This window comes from Cygnus atratus, chromosome 9, assembly GCF_013377495.2.
Source record: "Cygnus atratus isolate AKBS03 ecotype Queensland, Australia chromosome 9, CAtr_DNAZoo_HiC_assembly, whole genome shotgun sequence".
Taxonomy (NCBI): Eukaryota; Metazoa; Chordata; class Aves; order Anseriformes; family Anatidae; genus Cygnus; species Cygnus atratus.
This window is the reverse complement of record NC_066370.1, coordinates 25,847,188-25,860,537: the sequence shown is the minus strand read 5'-3', so window position 1 is coordinate 25,860,537 and position 13,350 is coordinate 25,847,188. Positions and strand designations below refer to the sequence as shown.

At 51.5% G+C, this 13,350-nt stretch overlaps 1 protein-coding gene across 2 annotated transcripts; it reads left to right on the top strand.

The window, feature by feature from the left end:
- The first annotated feature begins 328 nt into the window (after positions 1-328).
- On the top strand, positions 329-4,297 carry P2RY1 (purinergic receptor P2Y1). 2 transcript variants are annotated; one of them, XM_035566542.2, is made up of 2 exons: positions 329-437; positions 891-4,297. In XM_035566542.2, exon 2 carries the CDS (start codon positions 959-961, stop codon positions 2,048-2,050), a length of 1,092 nt encoding a protein of 363 aa, XP_035422435.1. In that variant the 5' UTR covers positions 329-437; positions 891-958; the 3' UTR covers positions 2,051-4,297. The 2 variants fall into 2 exon arrangements, with proteins under 2 accessions (XP_035422435.1, XP_035422434.1); XM_035566541.2 differs by having other exon boundaries at positions 356-441.
- The last annotated feature ends 9,053 nt before the right edge of the window (positions 4,298-13,350 follow it).

Here is a 13,350-nt window from a genome sequence, read left to right as displayed (position 1 = left end):
GGCGGGAGGCGTGCCGGGGGGGGGGTCCGTCTGCCCGGGGGGGGTTCTGTCTGCCCGGGGGGGGGTCTGTCTGCCCGAGGGGAGGGTCCCCGGGCGGCCCCGGCCCCGGCAGGGCGAGGGCGGGGAGCGGCCCCCAGCGCCGCCCGGCTGCGGGCGAGGGCGGTGCGGGGGGCGGGCGGCGCGCCCCTGGGCAGAGCCGGCGCCGGGAGCCGGCCCCCCCGGCCCCCGCCCGCCCCCGCCCGCGGCCGGCGCGGATACTCCCGCGGCACCGGGGCTGCGGCCGCGCTCCCCGCGGCGGCGCCACGCAGGGGCCGTCCCGCGGCACCCGGCCGCCCGCCAGCAGCCCCGGCAGCCCCGGCCCCGCCACGGGACCGGCCCGGCCATGGCAGCCGCGGGCGGGACGCCGCGCCCCGGCCGAGAGCGGAGCCGAGCGGGAGGCAGGTGGGGGCGCGGGGGGAGCCGCGGGGGGCGGCGGGGGGCGCGGGCGGCGGCTGCCCGGGGGCTGCGGGGGGAGCGGAGCGGGGCGGAGGAGCGCGGGCGGGGCGGCGGTGCCCCCGTCCCCCGGCGGCCCCCGGCGGCCCCCACCGCGGTACCGCCGCCCGGAGCTGCGCCGCGTCCCGGGGCAGCCGCCGCCGCGCTGCGGAGCTCGCTCTGCGCGTCCCGTCCCGTCCCGTCCCGTCCGGCCCCGCCGTGCCGAGCCCATCCGAGCCGTGCCGTGCCGATCCGAGCCGTGCCGTGGCCGCGGCGGGCAGGGGGCGCCCCCCGGGAGGGGCGCGGAGCCCAGCGCCCGGCCGCACGCGGGGGCTCCCGCACCGGGAGCGCTGGGAAGGCGGCCCGGCAGCCCGTGCATCCCGTCAGGCTCCCTTTGCGCTTGTGTCGCTGTCTTTCAGATGCGCCGCTGGCCCTGTAGAGACTTTGCTGCTTCACCTCAGGCTTATGTGACCCTGCTGGAAAGATCATGACCGAAGCCCTCATCTCTGCTGCTTTGAATGGAACTGAACCCAACCTGTTGTCCGGCAGCGGCTGGTCGGCGGGAAATGCCACCACCAAGTGCTCCCTGACCAAAACCGGCTTCCAGTTCTACTACCTGCCCACCGTCTACATTCTAGTCTTTATCACTGGATTTTTGGGAAACAGCGTGGCGATCTGGATGTTTGTCTTCCACATGAGGCCTTGGAGCGGCATCTCGGTTTACATGTTCAACCTGGCGTTGGCCGACTTCTTGTATGTCTTGACGCTGCCCGCCCTCATCTTCTACTACTTCAATAAAACCGACTGGATCTTCGGGGATATCATGTGCAAACTGCAGAGGTTCATTTTCCACGTGAACCTCTATGGCAGTATTTTGTTTCTAACATGCATCAGCGTGCACAGGTACACGGGTGTCGTGCACCCCCTGAAGTCGCTCGGGAGGCTGAAGAAGAAGAACGCCGTTTACATCAGCAGCCTGGTCTGGGTCATCGTGGTGGCTGTGATTTCGCCGATACTCTTCTACTCGGGAACAGGGATAAGGAGAAATAAAACCATTACGTGCTACGACACCACGACCGATGATTACCTGAGAAGTTACTTCATTTACAGCATGTGCACCACGGTGTTTATGTTCTGCATCCCGTTCATAGTGATTCTTGGCTGTTATGGACTAATTGTGAAAGCTTTGATTTACAAAGATTTGGACAACTCTCCTCTTAGGAGGAAGTCGATTTACCTGGTTATTATTGTGTTGACAGTCTTTGCTGTGTCGTATCTTCCCTTCCACGTGATGAAGACCTTAAATCTAAGAGCCAGAGTGGATTTTCAGACTCCACAAATGTGTGCCTTCAACGATAAGGTTTATGCCACTTACCAAGTGACGAGGGGTCTGGCCAGCCTCAACAGCTGTGTAGACCCCATTCTTTATTTCCTGGCAGGTGACACCTTTCGAAGGCGGCTTTCCAGGGCGACCAGGAAATCATCCAGAAGAAGTGAACACAATGTGCAGTCCAAAAGTGAGGAAATGACTCTCAATATTTTATCAGAGTATAAGCAGAATGGAGATACGAGTTTGTGAATTAATGCAAAAGATTTGGGAACGGTTTGCAAAAATCCTCCACTTTGACAGAGTAGGGCACGATAGTGCTACAAGTGTGCGAGGAAAATTTATCAGTCTCTCAAACTCATTTTAGATAAAGCCTCTTTTTCTGATCTTAGAAAAAACTTAAGTGGAAGAACTTTAATCTTAATGGAGAATAACATGTCAAAATTCAGCTTTCCTTCTCCTTACAACGTTCTCGTTTCTTTCTGACTTGTGTCAGATAAAGTAAAATGAAGTAAATCCCCTAAAGGAAGACAGCAATCAAAGTGCTTCTGTTTCAATGACTTAGTCTCCCACATTCAAAGCGAACTTCATTAGCCTCCCTTTAAAAATAGGAAATAAAAGTAAGAAAGAGCAGTATCTTCTCTTCTGATGCTCAGTCCAAATACCGAGCCTCGGTGCTGTCCTTTCACTCGCTTGCCATTGTAAACAAGTGTGTAAATCAAGGTCCTGGTGTGGCTGTCACACCTTTACGGTTTCATTATTTCTTCATCTACTTCTAGTGTAGATAATTATGTGGTAGTTTGGTAACGTTTATGATTCAGTCTTCGAATGCCAGCGTGTTACAAAAGATAGGCTTACCGACGTGTGTGCATGATTATGCTTTCAGTTCACGGCGGCCGCTCGTGGCAGACGCGGAACCCGCAGCAGACCGCCACGCGGGCGGATGGGTGGCTCTGGGAGCTGGTGCAGGCACCTGCCTCGCACCCGCGGGCAGCGGTGTGCTTCATGAGCTGCTGCTGGTGCACGGGTGTGCGCGGCGGCCTGATCCTGCCTGGCAGGAGCCATGTGCTGCAGCCCCCACCCTTGGCCACCGATGGTGGCGGTCATCCTGCAGGTCTTTACGGGTAGAGCGCCGGAAACGTGTCTGCTGAGACTGGCTGTGCCTTGTAGAGGAGTGGAACTACGTTATCTGAGTTACCTGCGTTTTCTTTCGGTGCAAGAATATTTCTGTTCCTGGCAATCTTTACAGAGAACATGAAAGTTGTTTCCCAAGAATATAACTATAAAAAACGATATATATATATGGTTTATATTATATATATGTATAAATAATTGGGAAGGAATTAACTTTTTGGTATTGTGACAAATTACTGTATTAACAAGATGTTGCAATATACTACAGACTAAATCCACCCGTTTATTGTATATCTTCTCCAAATGTGGAATAGGTCATCTAAAATTAGTCAAGCTGAAATGTTGTGTAATACAAGAGCTAGTGATCAGAGCACAGATGAAACCTTACATGGGCAGTCATTCATTTCTCATATTTTTAAGAAATGTGTTTGAAAATAGTGTGTTAAAAGCAGTATGAAGGCATGCTTTAAATGATAAATTTAGTGTACAAAATTAAGTTCTATGTAATCCTAGGGGTGATTTAAGCAGATCCTCATTCCTCCAGTCTTCATAGTAAGAGTGAAATATTTATATTTTGCTTACTAATTTTCAGTGGTTGGTAACAAACAGGAGTAGCCCTCGTTACTTTTTGACATCGTTGTAAAGCAGCTTCTGTTCAGACATACAGCTTCTTAATCTGCAAAATCCCTATTTATTGAACTTATTTATTAGAAAACTAAATGTAAAGTATGTAAAGTGTGGTTCTCCGTGTTCATATTCAGAATTGGGCATTAATGGAAAATTTAACAGCATGTTTAAATCATTGTAACACTGTCTTCTAACAGAACATCTTTATAATAAACTCAATTCCACGCTGACTATTCACTCTTGATATATAACCTAGAGATAAATTAAACTACTAATATATAGCCTAGAGATAAATTAAACTACTGCTTAGGAAGCATAGCTTCTTGAAGCAATGTTAAGATCCCATTTAGCACTGTAAGATGAAAAATGGAGAGAGTGAAAAAATCCCAACCAAGGGTCAATTGCTAATTAATCCCTACTGACAAAACACTGTGGAATAGCACAGCCTATTTATATCACCAGAGAATGAGACTGATTCAGAATAAATGACTTCTTCTATTATGTGATTATTTGAGACTTCATTCAGCCGAGGCACGTCTTGTTTAGAATGGCAGATGAATTAAGCAGAGGGAGCACATTAAAATATGATATGCTCTGGATCTGCTTCTCTAGGTTTAGAATTGTATTCATGTCCCAGAGTTTGGTAGTCTATTTCTCTTTTTCCTTTCAGTTAGGAAATTAAATGTTCCACCAAGTCTTGTCCGAAAAAAGATCCTAAACGCAGAGACGCAGCAGAACAAAAACCTTGCACCCCGGTTGGTCCTTCTGTAGTTACTCACTGTCTTTTTGCAGTATGCCTCTCTAATAGGGCAAAGTTGGCTGGCTGTTACGCTGCGTATAATTCAAGTGCAACCAAATTGTACAAGCCCAGGTATCCTGGGTTTGGCATGCTGCAGGAGAAACCCACCTGTCTGCACAGATAGCCTGCTAGGGAAAATCCCCCCCGAGCTGCAAACGGCTGTACCTTCCCCACAAACCTGGGTCTTGAGCTCCCGGGGTGGATTTTGTGTGCTCATCCTCAAGCAGCTGTAAGATCTCTCTGCTTCATCTTGCCTCACTGGAGAGAACTCTGCAATTGGCCTGGTGTGGTTACCCGGTTCGTTGCTGAGGTCTGTGCTGATATTTTATTTAACAGAGACCCTTTTTACTGCTGAGCAGCAAGGGCAGGCAGCTTCCCGCAGCATCTTCACCTCACAGAGGTGTACGGGAGCCTCCCGCCGACCCCAAGAATGATCATTGAACACAGTTTACACACACAGTTAATTTTCCTTCTTTTAGGTCCCATGACCTGCAGAGCTAACCCCTCAAACCGCATCCTACTCCTGTGTGGCGGCTCCCAGATGCACGCACACCGAGGTGTCACAGCCAGCACTGAGACCAGCTGGAACTTGAGGCTAGTCCTCACAATCTCATGTAGCTCCTGCTATTTTTTTTTTTAAGCACTGCTGTTTTTGATGTAGGGTAGTCAGAGCCACTGCAAAATCACACCCAATTCGTATCTCCTCCCACCTGGCTGCTTGTTACCTGCAGAATCGCGTGTGTCGGGCTGTCCCAGCGGCGGGGAGGCTGCTCAGGCACGGGGGACACCACTGGGACAAAACCCAAGGCAGTGTGCTGGCTGCAGCCATTGGCTCCAGGGGAACTTGGCAAATCTGACGTTAAATATTTCCCTTTTGGTACTTATCCTTACTACGGTAGTGAAAAACAATCAGTCCATGGACATCCGTTTGGTTATTTGTGATGGGTATCATCGAAGAAGCCTTTCCCTAAGCCGCTTTACCGAACTTCCTTTCTGACCTATCTGATGTGTAAAGACTATGTAATCTCAATTACAGCCTGTGGGCTTTGGCTGGCATTGTTAATTAATTAGCAATGATGACAACGGGCTGTGTTAGTGGGAGCCAGATTCAGCTCATCAACTCACTACAAGACCACCTAAAAGCTCCACCTTCCCTCATTGTGCTGCATCAGCCTTTGACTAGCAAATGAAATCAAACGTTTTGTGATCTCATGATCATGTCTTTAACCTATTTTTCCTCTGTGTCAATTTAGGAATCTTTTAATAAATACAAATCATTCACTGAAGATGCCAAAAGAAGTTTGAGGTAAATAGTTATTTACGAGCTTAAGACCTACCAAAGCATTCTACCATGATCCATGCGGAAACAAATCGTTATTCATTGATTATATTTTGCTTCCTACAGCTCATGGGGTTAATTTTTTTCTCATTTCTGCCCATTAACGCCCACATATTGTAATCTTTAATACAAAATGAAATCAGTATGAAACCTACACATGATCTGCTGTCAGTTCAGAGATTTTCATAACATAACATCTAGGATTTGAAAGTCCCTTCCAACTGAACTATTCTATTCTATTCTATTCTATTCTATTTTTTTGTTTGTTTGTTTTGAATCCACTTCATATGATACAAAGTAAACGAAATCATAACGAAATCAAGATCAAGAGTATCTTAACTGCCCCAGCTTTGCGCAGAGGGCACTAAATGGCCTGCCAAGCTGCCTCCCAGCCCGGCCTGTCCCGTGGTGCTGTGGCATGGAGTGATGAGAATCTGCGGGACAACTGCCGCTGCTTAAGGAGGGGATTCCACAGGCACCAGACCGCAGGCTTCCTGTTTATGTCCAAGGACAGAAATGAAGATTTGTTTTCATAGTGTCAGCCCACAGAATAAACTCTCGGTCACACTGTGTGAGCCCAGCAGAAGGGGTCATTCCAGGCCTTCCTGTGCCTGGCATCCCGCTCCCCTCCATCCCGGCGCACAGGGACAGGGCAGGGGGCTGCGAGGCTGAGGGTCCCCTCGCAGAGGTCTGCCCGCCGGAGCGGCCGGCTCCTCGCATGCCCCGCAGTTGCAGGGCTGAGTCTGGAGCAGGCTGAGCTCAACTCGCTTGTCTTGCGAGCTCTAGTCCCTCCAAAGCCCGGGAAGAATGCATTATGCAAAGCGTCTGCTCTTTCCCACTGTCAAGGGAGGAAAGCCCTACCTGACCAGCAAGGTCTGTAACAGTTAAACAGGCTGGCCCCAGGGGTGGCAGGAGGCAGCAAACCCTGCTAATCGCCTCGCCGGGATGTTTTTTTCCCTATTACTATTTTTTGTCTCCAGATCAGGCCAGAACAAAGATTCATAGAGTGATACGTCCTAAAACGGATATTGCTTATTCCTGTGATAAGCTCATTTTTCCAAGTCTATGCACTTGTACTTGTTGGTTAGCCTTGTGAAGATTTTGAAGGAAGCTTCAGGCTGAAATTCTTTCTATTTGAATATGAAAAAGGTTTTCAGAGTTCCTGAGCAGCCGCCTGACGATCGCCATTAGCATCTATGGGAAGCACAGCACCTACGGGTGCCCACTGCTCACCAACAGTGCGCATACCAAGCTCACTGTCACACATCGCTTGTGTCCCTCCTGGGCACAGCCACCTTTGTACAGGAGGGACTCGTGGAAACACAGCAAATTGCCCAGACTGACCCAATTAACCGGCAGCTGAGGCAGAACAAGGGCCATGGGAGAGGCCGCCACAGTCCCCCCCGGCGCAGGCTGGGTCTTGTGGGCGCTGGAGCTGCAGAGGCGAAGCTGCGGGAGGCGATTCTGGGCCTGGGGCAGCTGGCAGAGACCTGCGCTGAAAGGCCTTAGCTTCAGAAAGGTAGAGCTGCTTCAACAGCGCTGTGTCACCCCACTTAAACTTGTGTTACTTCTAACTTCAAGTCCTTGGAACATAATCAGAATCTACTACTGAATATTATTTCTGGAGTCTAATTGTATTGGCACAATAATTGCAAATACTTTGGAGACATACAACTTGTGAATTAAGGCCACTACGTATTTTGTGACTATGAATTACAGTGTGTTTCAAGGATATATGTGGAAATGTTTATTTTTCTCTTGTATTGTGATTTCTATATTGTTAAGTTCAATTTTTGTGTAAATATTAGTGAAAATTGACTTTGCAATATCTGCAGAGACGGTGTTACTTGGTATTTCAGCTTCTCAGGTTATGTAACTGCTTTAATTAAATAGTTGTAAAAAAAATCCCCTTATTTGTATGTAATTTTAATGAATAAGAAGGTTTTGGTTTTTAATCAAGCACAGGTTTGTTTGCACGTACATTTGGTGTTAGGCATGGCTTTTGAAGTTGTAACTATTTTTAGTGACAGCAGAGCTGCAGCCGCAGAGTTACTGGCACTGTACCTAGCAACCTTCGTTGGAACAGGCACCAATAAAATTCTGAAACACTTTTCCTGCCTTTTGTGTTATTGCGGTTAATTCACATTTCTAGGTGATTCTTCAGACAGCGATACGTGGTTAAAAATAGATAACAAAAGGCTTACAAAATACGTACATTTCAAGACCCCGTGAGGAAGTAGCCTGGCCAAGTGAAGAGCCCTCGGGTAGGCCGCGGGGTGCTGAGCTCTGTGGGCGCCCTCCCTCACGGTGGGACAGGGGCACCGAGCGCGGCTCTGCCCGAGGCCTGGGGCTGCTTCCCATCCGCGCCAGGCCCCGCCGTCATTTCCAGTCTGGCCGGGGCGAAACCAGTTCCAGCTCCCTGTCCCTGCCCTCCCCGCCCTCCTGTTCCCTGCTCTCCCTGCCTGCTCCCTCTCGGTCTCGGGTATTTGTTCCCCTGGTACTGTCCGTGACTGCAGCCTTCCCCTGGCAGGCGGTAGCACATCACCACCCCGCACAGATAAAGAGCTGCATCTGTCTTTGCAGAGACTTTTCTTTCTCTTTGGCACTGGTTGCAGCATGCTGATTTTGTTGCAGGAAAGAAGGAGGGACTGCTCCTTTCCAAATGGCTTAACATTTAAAAATGATTAAAATGTTTAACCTCCTTTTTGATCCATACCTAGTCTGACAGTACAGGGTCAGAGGTGGGGGCCCCCCGGTGCCAGCCCTGCTGGGGGCAGGGGCACTGCACCCGCTGCTAGGGCCGTGCCGCAGGGACGGCGATCCACGGCCTCCGCGGGGTGCTGGTGTTGGACCACCCTCACTGTAAAAAAAACATTTTCTTGTGTTTCACTGGTATTTCCAGTGCTTGCAGGAATTGGCAAGGTCCCCCCGTGCCCAATGCTCTCCAGGCCGGGCAGCCCCAGCGCTCAGCCCCCACCATGCCAGGTGCCCCTGTCCCGGCAGCGGCCCTGTGGCCCCACGCTGTGCTCGCTCCGTGTGCCCGTGTCTGTGCCGTACCAGGAGCCCAGTGCTCAGGGTGCTTGGGGGAACCCTGCTGGGACCCCTGTCCGGCCCCGGTCCTGCCCCACACTCCCAGCCCCAACCCCCAGCACGGCTGTGGGTCTGAGCGTGAATGACACGGCATGGCCCAGTGCTGGCGAGGCTGAAGCTAGCGTGGCTGCTGGCAGGGATATAAATCCCCGAGGCTTTGCAGGATGCTGTGGCAGCTGAGTGTGGGTGTTGCAAATGCCAGCAGTGCCTCGACATAAGGCACTGGGAGGACAGCGGGGTGCTGGGGGTGTTCGTAGGCACAGGGTGGGGTCGCACGTCCACACAGGGCTCCTGCAGCAGTCACCCACCTCGAGCACCAACCGGTTGACACCTCTCTTTGTGAGGTACCATTACCGCCCTCCTGGTCCCCCAGGAAACATTTCGAATCGGTCCTGCCCCCTGCCTCCCTTTCAGGCATGTCAGTTTGTGGTCCTGCAGAGCAGAACCTGAGCAGCAGCAGAAGAAACCGCAGGGAGAGGCCAGGTGCACAGGGAAGTTTGCTGAAAATCGGAATTTCTGTTGCCTGTAAAAAATGTCAACATGGTGAAAACAACTTTATGCTGTATTTAAACTTCCCAGCCCTGCAGCCGCGGGTGGAACCTCGCTCACGTGGTCTCTCCTTCTGGCCGCCAGCTGGGAGAAGCTTTGGGGTTATACGCAGCTTGGTACAAAGTATTATGCTAGTATTATTTTTAATTTCATAATTAAAGAGCACTTTTAAGAAACCATGCAAAGTTAACTCTTTGTAGCAACTTGCATGGTAGAATTTTAGTATCCTAGGTATAAGTTCCAGAGAAGTATGGTTATACATGGAAAATAGGTTAACGTAGCATTGTAGAGGAGAGATGATTTATGTCTGATGTCACTGGCCATTTATTATGGGAGATTCATTGAACAACACCGCCATTACAAGAGGCTGCTGATACTTCTTTAAAGTCTCCAAATTGCCATCCCAGGAAAGTCTGGTGTCAGCACTGCTGTGGTGGCCAGAAATAACCCAGTGCTGGGCCAGCCCCTCCTGCACCAACAGCGAGCGGGCCGCAGGCGTGTCCCTGCACGGCTCTGGGGCGCTGCTGGAGCCGGTGGGGTGGGAGCCGGGGAGCCCAGACTTCATTTCTCCCCCTTAAAGGCTTTGCCCGGCATCGCCCTGTGCATGGCGAGGTGTCTGTGGGGGGGCCTGCCCCATGCGCAGGTAGGCACTGCTTGTGGTGCTGCAGACACCCAGTTTGGGTCACTCACCGCACTGGGAAATGTTTTTCTGCTCTGAGAAAGCTTCGCCAGGACTGAGAAACCCCTCCTGGAACAGCATGGCCTTCAAAAACATGAATTGATTCAAAGTGAAGTAATGCAGATTTTATCACAGCCTACAGACACACCAGTACATCCCATGTAACCAGCAACAGCAGTAAGTGGTGTGACTTTGTTCCTGCTCCAGAAGAGGTGCAGACCGGTGACCCTGCCTTAGTGCTGCAGAGCACACGCAGCACAGCATGGGAAGCACGCACAGCTTTGGCAGAAAACGTGACACCAGCACTGGCAGTCTATAAAAGCCCAGCAAAAATAATAAACCACTTTGCTATAGGGAGGAAACGCATGTCAGTTTACAAAGCTGAAAAGGAATGACAAACCACCAAACCCTTGGGGCACTGCTTGTATGGGCTCCCCAGACGCCGGTGCCTGGAGGTGCCGCAGGAGGTGGCGGGGCGGGTCGGAGCCCGCTGCAAGGGCCTGGGCTGTGCTGGCAAGAGGCAGGGACCTCGGCTGCGCTGGGCGTGCAGTCGGGTAATTATTTCCTCCCAGCAACCCCTCGTTGCCTGTATTCTATTCTATTAATCCCGTCACTGGAACGCGTACCTCCACGGAGCTGCTTGGGGCAGCAGCATGAGCTGTTAAAGGGCACGACTGTCCCCATTCCCAGCCCTGTCCCTGTTCCTGTTCCCAGCCCTGTCCCCAGCCCATCCCCAGCCCCTTTCCCACTCCATCCCACCCCGAGTGCAGGCCCCGTGCAGGGCTGAGAGCAGTGCTTGGGACGCAGGGCAGGATGGGCTTTGCCTCCTCCTGTCCCACTGCCTGGCACGTCTGGGGCAGGGGCTGCACCAGGCCCAGGTGAGGAAGCGCTGCAGGTGTGCAAATAAAACACGAAAAATGGACTGGAAGGGTTTCTGTAGCAATTACCTTTGTGGCAACAACAGCCAGGCCAGATAAAAGCAGCATGGCCAGGCTCTGCCTGCACTTCCTTCTGGGCTGCAGCTTTCATCCGCCCCAGAAATGTGTTGGGACACGTTTGGCACAAGCGGAGAAGTAAGTTGTTGTTTAACATTCTGTGTATCACTGAGCTGTGGCACTGATGCTTCCTGCAAAAAATATCTGCAAGCGCGGCAAAGCTGTTTGATATTACAGGCCTTATTTAAACCAGCATTTAGATAGTAAAAACAGTCTCATTTCCCTCCATCCACACATACTGGCTACCCATTAACATTCTTTCTCATGCTCTTGCACGAAGACTAATTTTGGCAAGAGACGCTCTTGCCCTAGATTTTTCAAAGACTGCTTGTTTTAAAACAAAGTCGTCCGGGGAAGGGTGAGAGCTGGGGAGGGGCTGCGCCCCTGCCCTGCCCGCCCTGGCCCCCCCGTGGCCCCAGCACTGCGACCCCCGTGGGCACGGCGAGAGCCCAGGCCTCAGCCCAGGGAGGGAGCCAGGGCCAGGCGGGAGTTTCTGCTCGGAGCAGTGGGAAAAAGAAGGATTCAAAGGCTGCCGTTGACATTTACATGCTAAAAATAAAGCTCCCAGTGTTGAACGATTTCAAAAAAAATTATGCCAATATTCATATATTACTTAAGGGACTCAATTCAGAGTAGAAGCTCCAGTTTCATAAGCCTGCTCTTGCTACTGTCAGAAAATCACCAAAATGGTCTTTTACTTCTCAGGTTGTTTCCTTTAGGCACTAGGCAAAATGTCACTGACAGCGAGAACCGAGCACAGGGAAAATCAGAGGAAGAGCGACCTGCGGGTGACCAGTGCAGCAACATGGAAAGAGGTGTAATGAGACCCAGGGAGGCACATCAACAGCTAAACCCTCACTTCAAGCAGATGGGAAAGACTGACTTGAGTGTTTGGATGGGATTCAATGAAAATGTTCTCTAGCCTTCCCTTTCTGCATGGGGAATAAATCTGCAAAGAAAAACATTTCTCTCTGCTGTTTGCTGGCAGGACTGGTATTATACCCGTGATATCTAGCACTGCTGCGGCCAGCTTCCTATGTGTTTGTTGAGAAGTACCCTGAAAAGTTTCTCTGACTGGCTGTAGGCACATCAGCTGTCTTCTCGAAGCTAACAGACGTGGATGCCATTTAACCGCCATTCCCCAGGTAGCTGCTGTGTCATCAGCTGCCTTCGGTGCACTGCACACAGGGAAGCAGACCGGCATTTTCGGGTGGCAGATCCCAGGTGGCAGGGCCCTGTACAGGACGGCTCCACGAAGGACACTCGCCTACCAAGCCCTTGGTTGTCCTCTCCATGTGCTGAGGGGCGGCCGTCGAGGAGCTTCACCGCCTGCACAGCCCCAGCCCCATGCGTCCCCAGCCGGGCTGGCCGGGGGCTCTGCTGGTTTAGGCTCTCCTGCAGCTGATCCTGGAGGGATGACTCAGCCCCAAGTATAGTTATCTGCACCTGAAATAGAGCCGAGCCGTGGCGCAGATCCCCAGCTGGTGCTGTGCGTGTCAGCCCTGCTGACTGCTCATAAATCAGCGAGCTGGAGGTGCAGAGCAGGGCCGGGCACCGGCTGGGCACAGGTGGCCACTCGCCGTGGGGCTGGGTCCGTCAAAACCACCGGTGGGCCGGGGTCTGGAAGCGAAACTGCAAGATGAACTCTGCTTCCCTGCCAGGGTGCCACGGCTACTTCATGTTTTTATAGAAACAAAAGCTCTCGGTTGCTGCTCTTCTTAATCAGTTAATACTAACCAGAGAGCTTATGAATAGGATCAGTTTACACTGGATCTAAAAATATACCCCCAACTACATTCAGGCACACACATATATATCTGTGTGTATAAATATGTGCGTGTGCATATACACAAGTTCTGAGAGCCAATGGTGATTTATGCTCTTTTTCCACTTTGACTGACCCATTAGAAATTGCTTATTGCAATACGAGCCTCACAGGGCGAGAAGTTTTACACATTTCACCTCAGTTCCTCACAGTGTCATTTGAAAGGTGCTGCAGACATTCACTGACACCGCTTGTGTGGACGCAGAGCAGGTGCCCGGGCCAAGGGGACCCCGAGCCCAGCCCCAGCATCCCAGAGGGACAGGACGGGGCAGCCGTGCCCCTTCGGCTGAGCCCCATCGCAGGCACCATGGCAGCGAGAGGCTGTGCTCCGAGGGCTCTGATTTGCCTCCCAGTCTGAGTTGTTTAAAACATCAAGCAATATTTTGCCTCTCAGAATAAGATAAACCAATTAATTTTTGACAGGGTTTACCCTAGCAAACACCAGAAATCAATTTGCACGTTGTGAAATGCTCCTGAAACCTTTCAGGGGAACAAAGCTCCCGGGGTGTGTGGAG